Source organism: Spea bombifrons, chromosome 1, assembly GCF_027358695.1.
Source record: "Spea bombifrons isolate aSpeBom1 chromosome 1, aSpeBom1.2.pri, whole genome shotgun sequence".
In the NCBI taxonomy this organism is placed as follows: Eukaryota; Metazoa; Chordata; class Amphibia; order Anura; family Pelobatidae; genus Spea; species Spea bombifrons.
The window spans coordinates 50,349,574-50,371,097 of record NC_071087.1 but is presented as its reverse complement, the minus strand read 5'-3'; the positions used below and the strand labels follow the sequence as shown (position 1 = coordinate 50,371,097).

The window sequence follows — 21,524 nt, the reverse complement described above, 5'->3', positions numbered from 1 at the left end:
TGAACCTTAATGAGCAAAAAAAGAAAACCCCTGAATATAAGATGACCCTGTTGGAAAAATCATTGTTTTTGCTTTCTTTGCTCTAACACTCTCACTCTCTCACAATCTCCACCTTTTGTGGATAATGGAACTAATACTGGTGAGAAGCTGATGGAGAAAGAAGGCAGAAGAAAGAAGACAGGCCAACAAGAGGAGGCAAGAGAAGACGAAGAGTTGTACAAAAGGAGACAGCAACATGGAAGTGGTCGGTGGGGATGGTAGGAAGAGAGTGAATGAAAGTGTGAAAGAGAATGAAAGAGTCACACGGCATAAGTGTGAGAAACCAAGAGAGAGGGAGAGTGTGAGAGAGTGAGGATAAGTGACAAGCCCAGACAGACTTAGTCTGAAAGCAAGAACATTTTATAGTTAAGAAATGTTCGCATAACTTCAGATCATTCTGTGACCCTGCATTTCTAAGGGTGCAAAAAGGCCATACGTCTATATCCATTACAGTTATAGACTTATACAGCAAATGTATATTTATTGAAGAATGCTGATAGTTCCTGATGTTCTGGTATATACTATCTATTGTACTATGTAATAAAAAGTTTATGTGAGGTCCATATAAACAATAATATTTAAGACACATTGGAGCATTTTCCCAACATTTACTCTCTCTACAATACACTAGATTCACACCATTGAAAGTCAAAATGTGACACAAAAGACAAAGGGCTACCATTCTGGCGTAAAAGGAAATATAAAGTTATATCAATTCTGGTGGAAGAAATTGATATGAAACGGTAAATCTGTACACATCATTGCTATATTGTTTTATACCATTTACAGTAAAGCAAGTTATATGACTATACATGTTGCAATAGCGATGTCTGAACAACTCTGATACCGTGATCTTTCTGTGGTAACGAAGAAACATTTAATGGTTAATTGTAAGTATCCTTATCACCTTAGCAATTAATGTAATGTTCCTGCTGAGTGGACCATTCCACTGGCTGCTTTGCTGATAACGCCTCTTCTCAAACTGTCCCTGAATCAGTTTTATACATAAACCCCAATGAATCAGCACATGCTGCAATTAAGGTTTTTTCAACCATCGATTAAATTGCAATGCTTCTTTTTTGCTGAACGGCATTCATTTCCCTGTTGTACCCATATCTGGAAACTCTCAGTCTCTGGGTGAAACGCCGCTTCTCTGGGTCACCGCGGCAAATCACGGCAGGTTGTGGAAGCTGTGTAGAGGCACTCCCCACTCCTACCATGTTACATTGAGGCTACGTTGAGGCTACCTACAAATGCAACGTCAGCAGACCGCCGACAGCCACCAATGGACTGACCACCGACATCAGTAGGCCGCCGACAGTAGACCTGTCTACTCGCTACCTGAAAAAGGGAGGGCTCCAGGTAGCCAGAGCCTCGATGTTCCTGGGTATGGTTGCACCCAAGGCAAGAACTGGTGAAGTAAGATGGCGGTATACATTTGCCAAAAACACCAGTAAATATTTTTTGCATATGAAGAAAAATGTTAGTTTTATGAAACATCTATAAAATAAAAAGATTTATTTTATCACCCACTTTACGGGTTGATTGCTGTCAGTTCTTTAAGTATTTACTAGGATAATTACCAATGTAATGGCCAAATATTAGAAACACATTACTTGAAGAAATACCAGAAATCCCCAACTTCATATGATCGGTGCTGATAAAAAGTAATAAAGAACAGATCCCGAGAAGATGTATGCAGGAAGGTGGTTTGTCTCCATCTTCTTACACAGATATAAGTGCAGACAAATGTCTGACATAAGAGATAAAAGGAAAAAGATAGCCATTTGACAAGCAACCCCCTATCATTACCGCCACAACCAAATTCCAATGAGCAGGTTCATCTTTCAGACACTTGGCCCCACCACAGGGATGCTGGCTAGGACACGGGAGCCTTGGAAAAACCTTCGGTCAAGGAAATTGAGCAGGCTGAAGGAGGAACGGGAAAAACATCAATCCCTACACGGCAGGGGGACACGGAATGAAAGCATTCCTTACATGTATGAAAATGTTACAAGCTCTCGAGCTTTTTTAAAATCTTACTTTAATATGCTCCTTGTCCTGAAACACATGGCTTATTTTATCCCACAGTCATATCCAACAGGGCTTACTACAGCTTGGGACAATTTTAAATTGTCTGTTTTGGACAATGAACAACATGTGGAAAAAGTTAACACGGCTCTGTTCCTTATTTCCATCTTAATGAATGTCTTTAGGTTTTAAATTAAAAGTTGCTTAAAACATTTTGAAAGAACGTGAGGTACTAATGAACATGTATAGGTTTCATGACTACATTATTTTAAATTACATGTCACAAACTTAACATTTAGTTAAAATGAACTAGCACTCATTTTAAGAAAATAGGCAAAGGGTTTTGGTAATGAGAACATAAAAGAGCTGAGATGATCTGCTTCTTAATCCAGAAATAGATATCATATTGTATATTGGTGAATATAGTGCAAGTCCCTTCTTTACAAGTCTCCCTAAATATTTCCATTATATATATATATATATATATATATATATATATATATATATATATATATATATATATATATATATATATATATTGGTTTAGTAGGAAGAACAGTTACATTGTCATCTTGTGTATATAATAAAATAATGTCCAAAAACAGGAAGAAGCGAACCATATCACACATTTCCTCTGTTAATTAGACATTCATATTCAAAATAAAATTAACCAGTTGGTTTGACAGTTATTATTGTGTGTACAGGGATGTCTAACATCACAGTAATTTCATTTTTGTACAAGTATCTGGTGTAAGCCCCAATTTAACTGCTGGGATCTCTCACTGGGGAGAAGAACTGTCTTAGTTTTCCGATTAGCCACGAAAAAAATGAATTATAGGATGATTAAATACAACAGTACAGGAATAATAGTTTCATTTGGCTTCTTTTCTTCTCTGTTATTTGAACAGATTTTAGCTGCCTGTTCGGGTTTGTATGTAATAGATCAAATATCAATGCTCTCTCTCAGCATGCCGCTGGATGCCACTGAAACCCGATCTCAAAGATACCGATTAAGCTGATTAAATTGTGTGTTGGTGTCTAAATAGGTTTATGCATCAGAAATTGTAGTTACGCAATGCTGAATAATACCTTGTAAGTGGAATCCGTCTGAAAATTGTACATTGGTATGATCATGTGATAAATGTGCAGTTTATTAAGGAAATTATTTTTATTAAACCAATTTTTTTTTCTTCTTTTAGTTGACTTTAAAAACCAAGGACTATTTAATACAGGAAAAATAACATGAAAAATGATGGCAAAAAAAGCACAAAACCTGTCAAGGCCAGTTAGCTTTTACCTAAAAAGAACAGTCATTTAGCAAACTGAAAGCAAAAAGGAATAATTGTAGAAATTCTAAGAACAGGAAGTTCTGCTGACTGCTCCCAATGGTATACATATAATATGGCTTTCTAATTCATATGCGGTGTTATAAATCTATACTATTTGCTACTCTGTATTGTAAAATATAGGATTCGGGAACACGTTTTGAGACCTAAAATAGTTACGTGTCAGAAGGGAATTAAATACACCCCAGACACTACACTGACACTTGAGACACTATGGAATAAAACTTGTATTAGACTCCGTCAGCTTATGACATGATGGGTGATCCAATACAGTGGTCCTATTTAAAGAGTGCATATGTACATTAGGAGTAAAATACATTGCCCTTTCATTTACTATTTCAGAGCTATTGCATATCTCAATAAAAATCTTAAAATTGAAATAATACCTCTGAGGTGACTATGCCCACTTTAGTAAACCACTAAACTAAGAGTCTGAATACCTAATAGTAATCTTGCCTATATAACTAATCAAATAACATGCAGGCCACATTGGGATGTCTGCAAATGAACCACTTAGTAGTGGACATAGCTTCATTTTGCAGTCTGACTCTGGAAAGATGGGGCAGGGAGAGCTCGCTGAGTATGTCTTGTGGGACTCCACATTAAAACGCATGATACGCTCTGAGTCATATGTTAGGATTTCCAACCTCGGGTTATAGCCTTGACAAACATTTAACATAGTAACATAGTCATTTAAGTTGATAAAGACCTTCAGTCCATCAAGTTCAACCCTTCTACTTATCATACCCACTTTTAGATCCAAAAAAGGCACAAAATGGTAAAAAAAAGAGTTTTATACAATTTCTTTTGGAAACATTACTTTTTCGTTTAAGTAGAGATTCATGCAAGGGTAGCATTCAGCCACAGGTTTGGCTGTCACAGGGCTCCTTCAAAATGTCAGTGTTGATCAGCTGCCATATGGAAATTATTGTCCTGCTAGGGTCACAAAATCGGGGGCCCATCACCACCAAGTGGTAATAATGTTGGGACATTTGTGGGTTTGTCGGAAAAACTGTCTATACTTAATCTCCCTTTTTCTGTCAGTACAGGAACAGCTTCAGTAATTCCCCTCCCAAAAAAAAAATAATAATTGAATTATGTAAAATAGAAAAAAACCTGAAACCTCTTTGAAGGGTTTACTGATGGTCACAAAATCTCTTCAAATAAAGCCCTTAATGATTAATGACCAAGTGCATGTAAAATATACCTTTTGTGAGCAGGAAAATACATCTAATGGACAGTGACGTCATCTGCAAATGTAAGCACACGCTACCGAACATAATCTATCATCCCAAATTCTAATCTATACAACACTTAAATTCATGGTCTATCTCCTAGCACAGAGCGCTACCAAAGCTAGAATGTTATGATGTTTACAAACCAAAGCCCATTAAGCACTAGACTCCAATATTTTCTTTACTTATTTTAGAGTAAGTAGGATAGCTTAAGAAAAAATGACAGAATCCACCCTCCCTCTATTCTGTAAAGAAAAAAAATCCAGTATACATTTAGATGACACTGCATCAGCTGCTGTTTAAACTGGGCTTAGCTAATGGACTTTAAATGCCAGAGGGGTTATGTGCAGTTACAGGCTATTAGCAAGAATGGGGTCTTTCTATAAAAACCTTTTCTCCAATGCGTTACTTGAACATTCTTTTTAGATTTACTGTCATTCAATACAAAACAAAGCCAAGGTCACTTTATTAGCCTGTTACTTTTAAAACTCCCTGCTAAGCTCTTAAAACCTCACAATTTTTCCCAGCTAGATTTTACCGGTGAAAGGAAATATTTCTTTCATATTAGCAATAGATTTCGGAAAAAAATAAAAAAAAATATCAAGTTTTTTTTTTTTCTGGTTGAGAATTAAAAGTTTCCAAGCAATCATAACATATTTTTATACTTAATTCCATATTTCCCTAACCTTCACTAAAATTAAGACTTGGCTTAATCCACCGAGGAATCATATTTCGTAATGTTCCCATTATCACTGGCAGGATAGAATACTATCGGCAGACAAGAGTATTCTAATGCGTGGGATTCAATGTCACAGAGCAGCATAAAAAGTGTAACAGAATTCTTTCTAAATAATGCATTCTAACCCCCCCCCCGTGCATTAAACTATTATGTTTCCGGGTTCAATACTTTAAACCATATCTTGTTTTCCTAAACAGGAGACAATATGCATAAAATGAAAAATAAAATATATAATAATAATAATAAAAATATAATTATTATATATATAAAATAGAATTATTAAAGAACTATAATTGTAAAATGATTATTTATATTAAGAATTATAAAGTAAAATTTAAGTGCGTCCTCTAAATAAAATGATAAAAATGATATAAATAAAATTATCTATATGGAGCTATGTAATTCTATTGATTGCACCATAGAAGCTTCTTAACATATGGAAATGTTTTAAGTGGTAAAACTGCCAAAAGTTGTTAAAGGCTACTTCCTGTTAGTCAGCCTCCAGCCCCTATGTAAGTATACGATGAAAGGTTATTACATGAGACAGACTACGTTTACAAATGGTTTATCCAAAGCACTTTAATAGGATGTTAAAGTCAAACACTCCTGTTATTTTTCAAACGCATAATTCAAGTGATCAACTGAAACCCGTTAACGTTCGGATGGCGGAGTCACTCGGCTTGACAAATCCCTTCTTAAATAGTAACATATTTGGTTTATACGCCATGTTGTATTTATATTTCCTTGCCATAACTTGTTTTTTTTTTTTTTTACGAGAGCGTTTGTTCTGATGAAGACAGTCGACATTTAAACTAGCATCTAGAAGCTGCAAAGGGCCATCCTTCGCTAGACTAATACATGGAGGACTTTTTACAGATTGTTTTCTAAAGAAAGCTAATGTTAGTCTCTGAAGGCTCCCTGTAGTGGGAAAGTTGTAAAAGAGTAACCCATCAAGTACTTGATGGTAAGCAAATAACACATTCACGTTACAAAGCATTCAATTCTATTCAATGAGGTCGGACATGGTAAGAGTTAAAACATTAATGTCTGATTTTTTTTTTAAGTGCCCGCTTTGCTTGGACATAATTAGTGGAGCTTTTATTGTCCATTTAGTACTATGTGCTTTTAGTTAACTGAGGCACTCCTTAGATCACAAGGAATGCACCACTGTGTTTTACATTTTATGATGGCGGCTATCAAACTGTACAATGTATTCCGAGTGATGAAGGATGACAGCCGGCTGTACTGTGTGTATTGATAACAGATGTGCACCTTTAACTAATTCATAGATGGCTCTGAGCTAGAACTTGTGACCTTAAGCTAGAGGGCAGTTGATAAGAAACCCGATACACATTTTAGACTGAAAAAGCCTAAGGGGCCGTCAATTGCTATATAGACCTTTCAAAGCCTTCTGCTACCAGTTAATGCCCACACATAAGACTATGGAACCATCAGTGGTTCTCCGATGATTAACAAGGAGACCCCTAATAGACTAAGAGATTGCGACTCCCGAGACTGTGTACTGTTCTGAAAATCTTAGGTGGTACGTGGAACACAGTTAACAAAACACTCAACCTAATACCATTCCCGTCTTTAAAATAATAGCATATTCTTTATATGCAAATTTTCCAATTTGCTATATCATATTTTATTTACACAAATGGAAAACAAATACCAATATGTGTATCAGCTCGGAGCTTCTCGCAATCCTAGCGACGCATACAGAATTAGGTGTGTTATATATGGAAGAATATGGGAGAAATGCTGGCAGCCTTTTTTAATCATTATATAGGCAGATTTAATTTTGTTGGGGACATTTTTACTTTTAATGAATTTGTTTGTTTTTTAATATTGCAAGCATAATATTACAAGCACTTTGACTTCTATCTTAGTGGTTTATTAAAAAAAAATATGAAAGAAAATAAAACACCCTCCAAAATATCATTAAACACATCCTTGTGTTCATTAGTTAGTTCATTATATTAGCAGATGATTTGGAAAGTATAATTTGGTAGTTTGGTTAGGCAACGATAACTTTAAATGTAGTTACATTTTGTAATGACTCATCATGGCTTGATGACATCATAACTGCAATATTCATTTTTGCAGAAATGCCTTTAGTGAAATAGTTTTTTCCCAAAATTGTTTTTCAATTCTGGTGCATCTTATAGCCATGTTTTTCTATTCTATTTCTGTGTAAATCATATAATGATGTCACATATATTATACTAACTGTAGTTTATCTCTGAAACTTCACCCATGATTGACTGCTTAGTTCAGCTTGCTCATCTCTCTCCGCCAAGCGCATGAAAAGACTTAATAAAGGAAAGTTATGACAACTTTGGAAAAAAAATATTATGGCAATTAAGTAAAGCCCCACGTTGGTGATTATAGTGAGGAAAATCATACTCTGAAAACTATGGTCTAATTTAGGAAGACAAAATGATGTCATCAGCAGCTTTGATTGTATATAATATTGTGTATATAATACCAGTAAGTATTTGATTGAAGAATTAAACTTAAACATAAATTGCCAACTATACATATATATATATGTATATATATATATATATACACACACACACAAAACTCTTTCTTCATTTAACCTAAATTTGACTCCAAGCAAGAATCACTTTGACAAACACAAATATATCCATTTGAGCACGCTTCTTAATGGCACACTTGTGGAACATTCTCAACAATGGAGCAGTGTTAACACAAGCCTACATTTCTGCATTTCCACTTTTTTTCTTGGATAGCCTCCCAGTGGATTGCAGTTAACCTCATTCCGTGAAACTAAGTTATTTTCTGTGATTTCGTAAGCTTTCCAATGTAAACATGTATGCTGGCACTTGGAGACTATAAGGCATGCATTACATGATCCAAGCCCATTACAGAATCTTCTTAAATCTCCTAACCAGAATCACTTAACCTTTTCAGGGCAGAAGGAATGAGAGTTAATGATGAATATTATGGTTCCGGGTAATACTTTTAGGGTTTGTAAGGATATGTGATAGTAACAAGGCTTGGTAAACCATCTACATTAATGTGAAACATAAGGGCATATATCGCATTCCTTTCTGCTATTCCATGAAATAAATGGTTAATATTGTTAGTAACACACAGATATTTTCTGATATGGAAAAATGTAAAGAAATCACTTGGTGTTGCTTAAAAACCATAGAGTGGCACTGAGACGTGTGCAGACATGTTGGCCTGAATGTAGGCTTCAATTTTTTTAGCCACCACCATTTATATTTTGAAATTCAGCACTGATATTATTTCCGAAAAAAAACAACATAGTCTTCCACGATGTACATCTAGGGGACCATAACTTAAAAGAATGGACCTATAAAACTGACCAAAATGCCGCATATTAGTGTAAGATCTCCAGAAGCGATGTGGTACTTGAGGTCAATGGGTGGCTTTCCAAAAAATTCTAATACGAAAGTCTACACCTTCTGGATGATCCAATCATTAATCTGCAACGACATCTTTATACAGAAATACTTACAGCTGGCTTGCAATAATGTATTCAGCTGAATAGGGAGGTGACAAGGAAAAGTTACATTTGAAGTGCTTTTCAACACTGTCTTTGTACGTACTTCTGAATGTAGTATGATCCAAGACAAAAGGACTCACAGCTTAGAGAGCTGAGGATCCGCATTGAAACTAAAAAACGGGACATCCGTAATTAGCAGGCGCAGCTGATCCCACTTATAATGTTGGTAATCGAATAACAGCAAAACCTATTTAGGGGTTCAACAGAATTGTAAAGCTAACACGTTCTAATGAAATTTTTATCTTAGCAAACAAGACCTCTCCCAAGATCAATTTTAGATTGAATTAAATGGGGCTTCATTCTCCTTGCATTTTTTTCAAAACACACTGTTTAATCGGCACGATCAAGGTGGTGTCTGCGCATGGATCAACACATTGGTTTCACAATTAAACCTTGAGGGTGCACATATATAAGAAATAGATAATAATATGAAGATTAAGGTTTTGTGATTGTCTTGTTTGTCTGCTTAGGTGATTATTTTAACATATGTAAAGATTTTCATAAATGGTTACATTTTCATAGATTTTTATTATTTTCAGTCTTATCTTCTACATCGCCATAAATTGGTATGCTTAGAGCCGGAACACATGAGGTTTACCTAATAATGCATATATCTCCTCAGAAGCAAAATGATTTTCCGTAAGACGGCAAAATGTTGTTACTGGCATTCTAAGGCTTTTCTCTGAGGAATTCAGGTACGGAGCAATTTTAATAAACTGAATGCCGAATTCGTGTCCCATTTTGAGTCAGGTTAGACACACAAATCTTTCATCGGCACAGATAACCCTTAAAATAATGAATCACAGGCCCCTTTTTTTCCTTTCGGTTCTGCTTGATAGTTTTGTCAGCAGGTTTCAACACATGACAATAAGGAGGACCATCAATAAACCTCAGAGACAGATGAGTAAGTAGATGAAATACATTGAGGGTATCTGGTTTTGGGTGGACATTTGGCTTTTAACTTATTTGTCAAACTTGAAACCCGATCACCAGATGTCGTACTACTCAAAGCTTTTTTTTTTTCTCTACATTTGTTGATCACGTCCTAGGGGGATCCATTCTCCTCTCCATTTGTGGAGGCTGGGAGATGCAGAGGCCTAAGTTACATAACGACAAGTAGAGCTTTAACCATACATTTAATTCCCCATGTTATCATAAAAGTGTCTTTATAAGGTACCATTCTTGCTCTTTTATTCTTTATGCCTAACCGAAGAAAAGCAAGAGACTTTTAAGAAGTGTTTTCAGTTTCTTTGGCGGAAACCTATCCGTGCCCATGTTTGTACTAGGAATGGTGTTTGAAATGGTGCTTTTAGCCTCGAAGGAGTAGGTGGAAGAGCACCTTTGATACCAACGAGAATCAAAACGTGAGCCTCTTCTTTTAAGTGGGCGCAAATAATTAATTTAATCAAGGCTCTTGAAAGCTAATGAGACTTTTTACGATCGACTATTTATACTGCCCCGTGAAACATGGAATGAGAAGACTACCTTGTAATAAGCAGTGTCAGCTCCTGAGGTGAGCTTTCCTGCTCTGTAGATTTAATGATTCAATTCATTTCATCTGAATTAAAATTAAATGGCTACTAGCATAATCTAGCATCCATGTAAAACAATTAATGGAGTCACTTTATTGTTTGCTGTGTCTCCTGCTTAAATGATTTAATTCAATCCATTCTACCTAATACATTATGCTTTATATCCTTTTTCACACAATAGGACACGAAAACTTTGAATATTTAGGTTCCGTATTCTATAGGTTGATTGATTATTCTGGAATCAATATAAAATAGGAATTTTCTGAAAATAAGAAAAAAATTACACACAGGACATCCTGTTTGCAGGTATGTACTTGAGTCAGACCAGAATATTACACTAGATAAATTCTAGTATAATAATGATGTGACCCATCTGATCTTAAAACTAATGAAACTGTCCGCTAATAAACACTGCCAGGATTCTGTCTCTTTATTACGTTTAATCTTTGATTTTTAAGTAATTAACACAAATTTTTTATTTGGAAAGATGAATTTTCCACCTACAATTTTTTTTTTTAATGAAATTAATAATTACTGCGGAATTTTTATTAACAATTATATTGCAGTTCTAAAGAAGGGGCCTTAAATTGTATTTCACATATCTTAAAGACATACGTATTAGCCTAATTATATTTAATGAGCTTTCCTTTCATGCTTCATCGAGAGTCAAGTGTGACTCTCCCCCGATGGGCATAATAGGGGCTGAAAGTAGCCCAATGCCACCCACCCCACCCCAGGAGTTCAAAGGCTACCCAGGAGGCTTATGAGACCCAGAGCCTTCAGGGCCAATCCAGAGTTCTTGTTTGATCATAAGATACACAGCCTTCAATGTGTCCACACAAAATAGGCAAAACATGGCTCCTAGATGGCACGTAATTCCAGATTAATTATGCTTTTGCTGGCGTTAGTATGGTTTCAATTAGAATTGATGAAGTCATGCTGTTTGAAGAAATAGTAGGTAGTAGGACACAACTGTTTTTGCTTTTGCTAGAAGCAATATAAAAAGGAACATCTACAAAGCAGATTAGGCACAGCAGTTAAATGATTTGACTCGGTTCACGTGATACCCTACATTAAAGCCTTGGCTGAAAAAACTTCACAAACATGCATAGGCATGATGGATGTTAGGGACATTTCTCAGCTCTTAAGTCGCATTCTGTTAATAAAGTAATAGTTTTTGAGTAGTGACGTCGTGGCAAAGCCATGCAATGAGTGTGGATCGGCAAAAGAGTGATTTCCAATTTCACTGATACATGTACAATTGTGGAAAACTGTACTTGAAAGCTAATGCCATTCACAGAAAAAAAAACATAGCTGCCAACAGTCCTGAAATTGCTGAGACAGTCCCCTATGGATTGCTAATAAAAAAAATTGGACTTTAATGCAATGCTGAGGGCACTCAGTATTTCAAATTGAGTGCATCATATTTTTACTGAAGGGTTCCCTTCACAGATGCCTTATACAAGGTTAGGGAAAAATAGCTATGCAATTAATGGTCTAACGTTCCTATAATCTACATTCTTCAATCTAAATCAGTCACAGCAGACATGATCATTCATGCACATGCTTCTTAAAACACAGACTTAATGCGGTCTTATGAGTTTGTAGTGATCTCCAGCTCGGTGCTTTATTGACTGATACACGCGAGACACTCGACGCGTGATCTATGAATAAAATGGTCCTTTTTTGTAGAAAAAAAAAAAAACAACCGAGATAATTAAGTCTTTCTGAAACAAGAAACGTGTAGGCACTTAATTAAAAGTGTATCCCCAAAAGATTACTGTAGTCTCATGTTATAATTCATTTTTTTTTTTTCTGCATCAAGCACTTTCTTGAGCTGATGTCTACGCCAGTGAATAAATCGAATCATTTCTTTATGATACATACGGCTCCTTTCTACTTCATTCAGTTCAAATATAACTGTGACTAATTAAAACGTAAACAACCTATAATAAATAATGGGGTGAAAAGGCATGGTTTGATAAAGTCAGTATATGTCATCATCATACTTATCAACAGTCCTGGTTTTTGCAGGACAGTCCCAATTTTTGGTCACTGTCAACCATCTCTGATAGCTGCCCCACCATTGCAGGCTTTGGAGATCATGGGCCAGTCGGGGAGATCTTCTTATGGAACTCTGTGTTGTAGCACAGAGCTCCATTACAGCTCCCATGTGGCCTCCTGGTTCTAAGACTGAATGCTGTAAGGGGAGAAATTGAGACTTGGCTCCCCTGGGTCATTGGAAACTAGAACCCTGGCCTCTTAGGGGCCTGTAATGGGAAACTTCAGCTATTACAGAAATAAGGAAGAAGTAAAATAGTTCTTTTTTTTTTAATGCTCTTTATAAAATAAGAATTTCAAAATTCCCAAATGTAATTACTGTAAATTAATTTCAGGATAGCCTGGAAACTATACATACACAGTTTTCAATTAAAAAGGTCCAGTGCCAATTATCGATGTAATTAACACTGCTAGAATGCTAAATATTCTCTCATGAAAGGCATTTTGTCTTACGGAAGCAGCCCTTCTTAGCTTAATATGTTTTAATGCTGAGATTTCTTGTTACTAAATGGGAAGAACGAATGCCCCTAAACCAAAGTATAGAAGTTCTACAGAACCTAATGGAACTGTGGGTGGATGTAGAAGACCTAGCTGAAAAAAACATCCTTATGACAATTCAGAGAAAGCTGTTGGCATGGAAGTGCTTAAAATATGAGAATTTGGTACATCTCTGGTATTCTCTTGGTTTTCATCTCTGGGGCCAGCCAGTGCATTTTAGAGAATTCACATCCACGTCAAAAGTCCACATATCCCTGAATTCACATATTATTTTAATCAATAGTGCTTCCCAAAGTCCTCAAAGGGAAGTGTTTTCACGGTCACTCTGGCACCTTATTATACTGCCTTGTGGTAAAAAATAGAAAGGCTCAGTCTTAATCACCCAGCCTGACACTGACTAATGAGGAACGGGTTTTATAGCATTGCCATAAATAACGATCTCAGTGTGGTGTTTCAAAATAATGGCATCCTCTATGCCTGCAAATAAGGGAACTTTTCTGGAACGCAATGAAATCAAAGTTTTTGTCAATGCTTACATACATCTCTGTGTACAGCACTTCCTCTTTAAGGATCTTGATTGAAAAATAAATGGCTAATCCTAAAAACCGGAGTCTTGGAGTTCTGTACTGTTTGTATATTTCTGTAAGCTTTTCACTAAAGCACCTAATTTCCAGAAGTTATACACACAGGCCTATGGCTAAGTCAGTGACAGTATGCCTAGCAATCCCACGTCTATTAGAATATCAGTGTTCATGGGCACCAAATGTTTGCTCCTTTATTTTATTGATGTGACCTGGATGTATGGCACCATAAATTAAACCCCTATGTATTTCTCATAAAAATGGATGATGGTTTATCCTTAAAGATTTTACTGCATTTAGAATAATGTGGGCAAGTAGGTCAGACACACTCCCAAATCTACTAATTTCCCCCATTTTCAACCTCACTAATTTTTAATATTACCTACACCAATCGCTATGTTCTGCCACCCTTACTAAGCCGATAATTAATCCAGTCATCATATGTATTCTCTTCTAAAATAAATTTACACGGTGCCCCCCTTGCAAATGCACGGGGGGATTCTGCATGTGATTTACTTATACCCTGTCACTTCCAGTGCTAGCTCGGTGGGGGGTGTAATGTGGGGGTTCGTGCCAATCCATGGTGAGACTTCTCAAACCAAGGGGGAGGCCGGGAGCTGTGGCTTCTGCTTCAGGTAATTTAATTTTTTATATTACTTTTTGAACCTTTCATAGCATTCTCATTTGGTGAGGCTGTGGGGGACATTAAACATTAAAAAGGCAGTTCTCTGCAAAACAAAACCCATATAATGCAAATTCTACTTTCAAGATCAGGTTGCGAAAAATTAACATTATGTCATACCATCCAACTTAGTGGTCGGACTAGGGGCGGGGCTTTACCAAGCTTTTTTAATGTCATTTTATGACCTCATCACACATATTTATATTATTAAGACATTTCAAAGAACAATAATGCATTATTGTAACGTCTAAACACATTTGCTGCAGCTGAGGAATGATGTCATCCACTCATGGCCAGCAAACATTCTGAGGTCCTAGAACAAGAGAAAGAGGGGACTCTCCTTCCTCAGCAGGGATACTGGGCATTCGTGTTCTGCTTGGTGTTGTGTGGCAGCCATAGCACTTCTCCCAGATCATCTGGCCCATTCAATTTTTCATCAGCTACTATAGCCACTATAGCATCAGATTGCCATACAGACCATGGGTAGACCCCACCATACAGACCACAACAAGCTGCAACATAAACCAGGACCAGGAGCAATGTGTAATATAACAAGCGAGGGAATATTTCTGCTGAGTGTCACACGTCTAGGTCTTCCTGTAGGCTCCTCGGCAGTTTCCCCCTGGTTTCCAGGCGAGCTGGATAATCCCCTGCAGCATTTTAGTCAGCTTCATAATCAGCAACAATCGTGTCACCAGTCTGAGGTCTCTTTCTCCCTCTTGACTTGATGGCTTTTCTGCGTAGGTTTAACTTGAGCTCGAGTTAATGTCTGCTTTTAATTGTCAGGTCTGTGGCCCTTTAACCTCATCAAGGAGAGGTTAGCCGTGGCCTCCAGGGCTAGACTTACTCCTATATCTTTCAGCCCATATATGCCTATTCAGTAGCGTGTGTTCTGCTGCGGTGGTTTGGGAAATGAGTATATTTATGGTGAACGCATTCATCTATCCCGCTAATGAGACGTATTCTTGTTTATTTGTTTCTGCAGCGAACAGAAATAATACTCAAGGAAAAAGAAGGGGCGAAAAAAAAAGAAAACAGAAATGGGATATCGGCATTACCCTGTGTTATTATATTACAGAGCATTTCAAAAGGCAGGTTCACTCAAAGTACGACATCATACGGAGGTTTTCATTAATGCAAATGAATAAAAATAGGTATTGTTAAGGGGAGCTTGAAATCCCTGGCATAATTGAAAGACTGGAGGATGTATTTATTGTGGATGGGATTTCCAGGAGTGTTACGAAGTTTTATGATCTTCTTGCAGAAACTGCTAATGAAAAACATGCTGCTGCGTTTTATGGAGTGAAGCGTTCCAACGAACACACCGCTAGGCCTACCAAAGACATGCCTTCACGTATGGTATGTTTTCATACGAGGGATTGCATACTTCTTATTAGCAGTCTGACTCGCCCTGCGCTGGGAACACGAGGAAACATTAAGAACTCGTTCATCACGGAGCAATGCGGAACTACTCTGGCACTCATGGGGGTTAAATTAAACTCCAAAAACTATTATCAACCCACTGAGTGTCATTTGTGTAAAAGGGTTAATAATGGTCTTTTTTAAATCTCTCAGTAAAGCTCTTTTTTTTATGGTTATATTGTCTGTTGGCCTTTCGCCCTATTCTAAATAACACTTTTTATTCTTCAGATTACAAACACGAGTAGATTGTAAGCTCTCTGGTCCAGCAATCTATTTAAACGTCTATAGCGCATTTATTATTTGAAAGATCGCCATTTATTAACCATTTAATAGACAAGTTGGCAATGCTCTCATCAGTACTCAACAGCAACCACTTCCAGATGCCTCACATGGAACATGAAGACCCATTTATAATTTGTTTAACCCTTTCATGTTCAACTGCACAGTCTAGGAGAATGCAAACACTATGAAATGAGCAGCACCTTCAGGACAGTGTTAAAAAAATCAACAACTGTTCTGTTCCCACATTTTTCTTCTACTAGTGAAACTATAAAGGCAATTTGTTACTTATTAGAATTACTGTGATTTGTATTAATATTGTGAGTGAGAAGTAGTGAGTTCCACTTGAGAGTCACTGTTTTAATTCAGGCTTCAGAAGATCATTTGAATCCCTTCCACATGCCCCGCTTTCATGACATGTATTATAATATGTAATGCATGAGATTATACATGAGATTTTCAGACCATATCCGGAAAGAACTTGTTTAATAATACTGAATGCATAAACCTCAGGTCACATGATCAATTGCTTCTGAGTACTAGAAGTCATGTTTATAAAGAAAAAAGAAAACTGGGGAAAAAATATTAAAAAGCCATAATAGAGACGTGCCGCTTAAAAGCACAAAGGCTATTTCAATGACATGTCCTTGTCTGCTTTATGAAATTGCCAGATTCAGCATTTAAAGTTATGACAATGAAGCGTAACCTCCTTTAGCACTGCCTTTTAATATACATCCCCATCATCTCTCAGCCTGTACCGTCTGTGTCTATCAAAAAACCAAAGGAAAGCAGAGCATGTCTGATTGTAGATCCGAAAAGCTTGCCTGCCTCCGTGTCAATCAGGAAAACATTTCTTATCTGCATCCAGAATGATGACACCGGTGGGTAATATCCAGACTGATGCTCATTCACCTATATCAATGCTATCACATGTTCTGCAGACTCCCTCACAAGTGGAACCCACTCATCTATGCCTAAATCTACTATATGTTCCTGATCTGTACTTACGCTGCCGTCACATTTTTAACCCATGATTAGTCTTCAGAGTAGGTTGTCTCAATTCTTCTATCAAGTACCATTTTTGATTTGCTCTAGGTATCTACCACGTTTCTGATGACCTACCAAATCATAAATGGTAATATGCCGAAGATGCTCAAGTCTAATAATGCTGAATATAAAAACCATCGTATGTGAATATGAAATCATTTTGTGGTATGATGCTATAGGTGTTATATAAAAACACAAAGCAGAAGGGGAAAAAAGTCACTCAGTCAGAAGAAGTTAGAAGATAAGTGGAAAATTTACTAGCTTGACAACGCGAGAGAAAGTCATCCTTTACTGGTCACAGGCTGGAGGGATTAGAGTAGAAACTCTGGAGCCAAGATTTTGTTTTCCATAAACCCAATGCCAATCTGAATATTTCGGTAAGATTTTACAAGGAACTTAGTTCTCTCTCTCTTGCGCAATATAGTAGCCATCAACATGTTATCAACTATTTCACAGCAAACATTAAAAGTCTGGTATGCTTAGTTCAGCTGATTAAAAAAAAAAAGCCTAAGCATTTTTCCAGGAACCGTAAAACAGTTTCCTTACAAGCATTAACACAGCCCATCATCTTCATTATATTTTCTGCACAATGACTCCCACTCCTTGGAGGAACCTGCTTCCTGTCACAGTACTGCCAGACTTTCAAAAGCTTCAGCCGTATATCTTAAGTGTCTAAAGCACACAAACACTAAAAGTCTATACACTTTTTTTTGTGCTGGCCAACACAACCCGGGTATATGACAACCAAGAATATTTTCTGTATTTATAGAAAAAAGGTACAAAATGAAAACGTGTAATCGGAATCAGCTAATAGCACCGTTGATGCAAATATTTATCTGGGCTTCATCAGGATCTGTCTCTCCAAGGCCCCCAAGAAGATGATTTCAGTATCTTTTCAATGACCTTTGCCAAGTCTGCAGATGAAGACTCATGATAAATCAGGATCGTGTAGCTCGCATCCTTGAGAATATCCAGTTACTATCCTGACAAAGGGTTCAGAGGACCCAAAGCTCACATCCAAGGACTGGGTCAACGTAAATTGTTGACTTTGTGATCAATGTTGGATGTGCAACCACCATCATGTTACCAACTAACTGGATGCTAATTATTCTTCTCTAATGATCTATATGAAGTTCTTTAAGATCAACGTAGGGCAAGGACCCTGATAAGGCTAGATAAGAAATACATAAAGCAGAACCAGTCTAGTTTAATATAAGAGACTGCTGGCTTCCTTCGCCAATCTGGTTTGCATTCCTCATCTCCTGTTATGTTTGCATAGTAAGTAATTGAGAGCAAAGCTCCTACCTCTTCTCAGCCTCACTGCACTTTTCTACATATATAAGATAAGTTTCTCAAATCATTGTACTTTGTTATAGAATATTTAAGAACTTGACCAAAAGAAGGTACAATCAATATGGAGTTGGATTAGGTGACCCAATGGTCGTTGGCAATTCAATTATTTTTTTTATCAATATCATACAATTTTGTATGAAAATTATTTTTTGAGGCAAAGTACACAAATATCACTTAGTAACTTTAGTAGCTTTTAAGTAGCTACATTTTTTTTTTATCAATATTTTGATTTGATTTGTTATTTTTTTTTTTAGCCAAAGTACACATATATCACTTAGTAACTTTATCTAAGAAATGGCTGATTAACAATGAAGCGCATGGGACAAATGCATGCTTAGATCCTTAGCAACAAAGTTAAAATTTTGCTTTCAAATATCCAAAAAATACAGGACTTATATAGTTCCCTCCTGAACGCAAAACATACTTTTAAAAAGTCATTAAAACTCCAGAAGAGAACTGTGGGACTCATAGGGTTATTACGGTGCAGCCAAGGGTTAAGGATTCTCGCTTAACTAATACAATCTGCTGGAATACTTGGTGCTATCCTAATGTTTGCAGGGATGTTGGAGTGGATGTTGAATGTACTTGATAAACAGATATCCATTTAATTCCACATGCTCAGGCAAAGAAGAATTATGTGATCCGGTTGGCTTGTCTCTTCTCTTCACAAGGTAGTAATCCCTTTATCTCTGGCCTGATTGTCTTTATTGATCTTGTGTCCCACCAGCCTATCTAAGGCTCACTATATCATTTTCTCTAAGAAGGAAACCTACTTGCAAATCACTGAAGCACAAAACACCAGGGCAGCCATCTCCCTAACCCCTATTCTTTCAAACTATATTAGATGGCGGAGATAGTGGACATGTTTTTTATTAATATGAGTCAAAGACTTTTATTAGCACTATTAGAGGAAGATGTCTTAGTACATCTGACCATAAACAAGCCTTAACCTTATCAGATGACCAAACCCTTAAAGGGTTAACACTGTCCATATAATTCTAGACTGCTCAATTCAGTTCTGTAACAGCTTTATAAGTGATGACTTATACCAGATCAACATCATTAACCCTCAGAATACCAACGTACTACACTCCACTGATGCTGAAAGGGTTAAGACTGGCTTTTACCTATATATATATATATATATATATATATATATATATATATATATATATATATATATATATATATATATATATATATATATAAACAATTGGTGGCAGGATTTCGTTTACTGATATATATCTTGGCTTTAATAACCAACTTGCTCACAATACAGGTTATACAGTCAATTTAACCCTTTTAGTACCCAGCAGAACCTCATTTAGCATTGCCAGGGTATCACATAAAACCCAAGCGATGCTCTTTGGTGCAGTTTATCAGCTGTGATCAATGGTTACATCCCAGGAACTGATAACTTCTTGTTATATAAATAAATAAATAAATAAAAAAGCAAAACACATGCAGCTCTAACACTGATGCAAAATTACTGGTCTAATCTATATAAATCTACTACGTGGATAGAGATATACAGATGCCCAACACCAACCAGTGCCCCATTCAGTCTAGCCAATCAGCTAATGATGGCAGTATATATTTTCGATGTAATGTAAGGAAGTTTTACTTTACTAAGAGGGTGATGGATAAATGGAACAGCCTCTCAGCAGAAATGGTAGAGGCTAGTAAAGTGAGTGAATTTAAACATGCTTGGGATAGGCATAAAGCTATCCTGAATTTAAGACAAAGTACTAATTAAGGTCTGAGTCTTTACATTAGGAAAAATGGGCAGACTAGATGGTTCTTATCTGCCATTAAACTCTATGCTTCTAGGTATATCGTTAAGTGAAATAGCCCTGCCAGGAAAAGACCCTTACACATTATAGGCTTGTGTGACTGGGTGTATGCAATGCTCAAGGATCACTACCAACAGCTATACCGTTCACCCACTAGCCATAGCATCCACACTCTGATATATATACACATCACTATACATATATATATATATATATATATATATATATATATATAGCTACAGTACTGTACATACACATCACTATATGTACAAATGCATATCTTAAGAAGTACTGATTTTAGAATGAATGTAAAAAACTAAGGGTTTGAAGCTTGCAAACAGGGAGCCGAACACCCGATCAGACAGCGGTATTCACTAATGAGCGACCTGTAATTCACCATAACGCCATGCACAGTATGGGCACGTCGCCCGCTTTGCCCACTCGTGAGCACCCCACTGATCTATTCTCCCAAACCCCCAAAACTCCATCAACAACACTCCAGAGATCAAAGCAACATTTAAGGCACCCCTTACACATATAAGGCGGGCGCAGCATAGATGGCAATTGGCACTTATATGAACTGATCCCAGGGCTGGCGATCGTAGTCGATCCAGTTCGGTAGAATGTATGGCAAGCATGATCTGATCTGATCTACTCGTCTGTCCAACACTCATCCTTTGCCCGGGTTCCACGATCCTTCCTTACCTTGAGCTGCGAAGGTGCTGCTGGCACTGAGTATAGCCAGGGCAGGTAGGAAGCACATCTGAAGGATGTATCCTAGCCCCAGGCTACAGCTCGCCGTCTCCAGACCCTTCCCCATCTTACTGGAAGGCACAAGAAAGGGCTCGGTACAGCTGGGTAAAACTCCACTGCTTCTTTCAGTAGTTAGAGAAAGTGCATTTATTTCCTCTGCGATGGATCCTATGCCAGCATGAGCATAGCCACCAGCCTCCAATCACTTGAGTGTGGCTGCTACTTGAGTAGATCCTTATGCAAGAAAAGTATCAAAAACCGATCCGATGAGCAAAATAATAAAAAAAAGATAGGTCGGAGTTCTATGAAGAATTCCTTTTAAAGGGCTCAGCCAAATAAGTATCTGTGATTGTATGAGGAGCGATCAGATGCCTAGCAATAGAGATGTCCCACGCAGTCAGTGCGATCTGGGAGGATGGCATAGAGTGAAACATTAATACTGGCTCTGTGTGAAGACCGTAAGCATGTGGAAGGCAGGGGACAGCAGCTCTAGCTCTGCCTCCGCTCCGTCTTACAAGGAGACTGAGAGAAACTCAGCCCCTGCCACACTGGGCTCTGCTTCTCAAGCAGC

At 37.2% G+C, this 21,524-nt stretch overlaps 1 protein-coding gene across 1 annotated transcript in view; it reads right to left on the bottom strand.

The window, feature by feature from the left end:
* Window positions 1-21,033, bottom strand: part of UNC5C (unc-5 netrin receptor C) — a 158,741-nt gene extending 137,708 nt beyond the window's left edge. The window contains exon 1 of the mRNA XM_053461577.1: window positions 20,906-21,033. Coding sequence (XP_053317552.1) covers window positions 20,906-21,020 — 115 coding nt within the window. The 5' untranslated portion in view covers window positions 21,021-21,033. The remainder of the gene's footprint in view (window positions 1-20,905) is intronic.
* Between the last annotated feature and the right edge of the window lie 491 nt (window positions 21,034-21,524).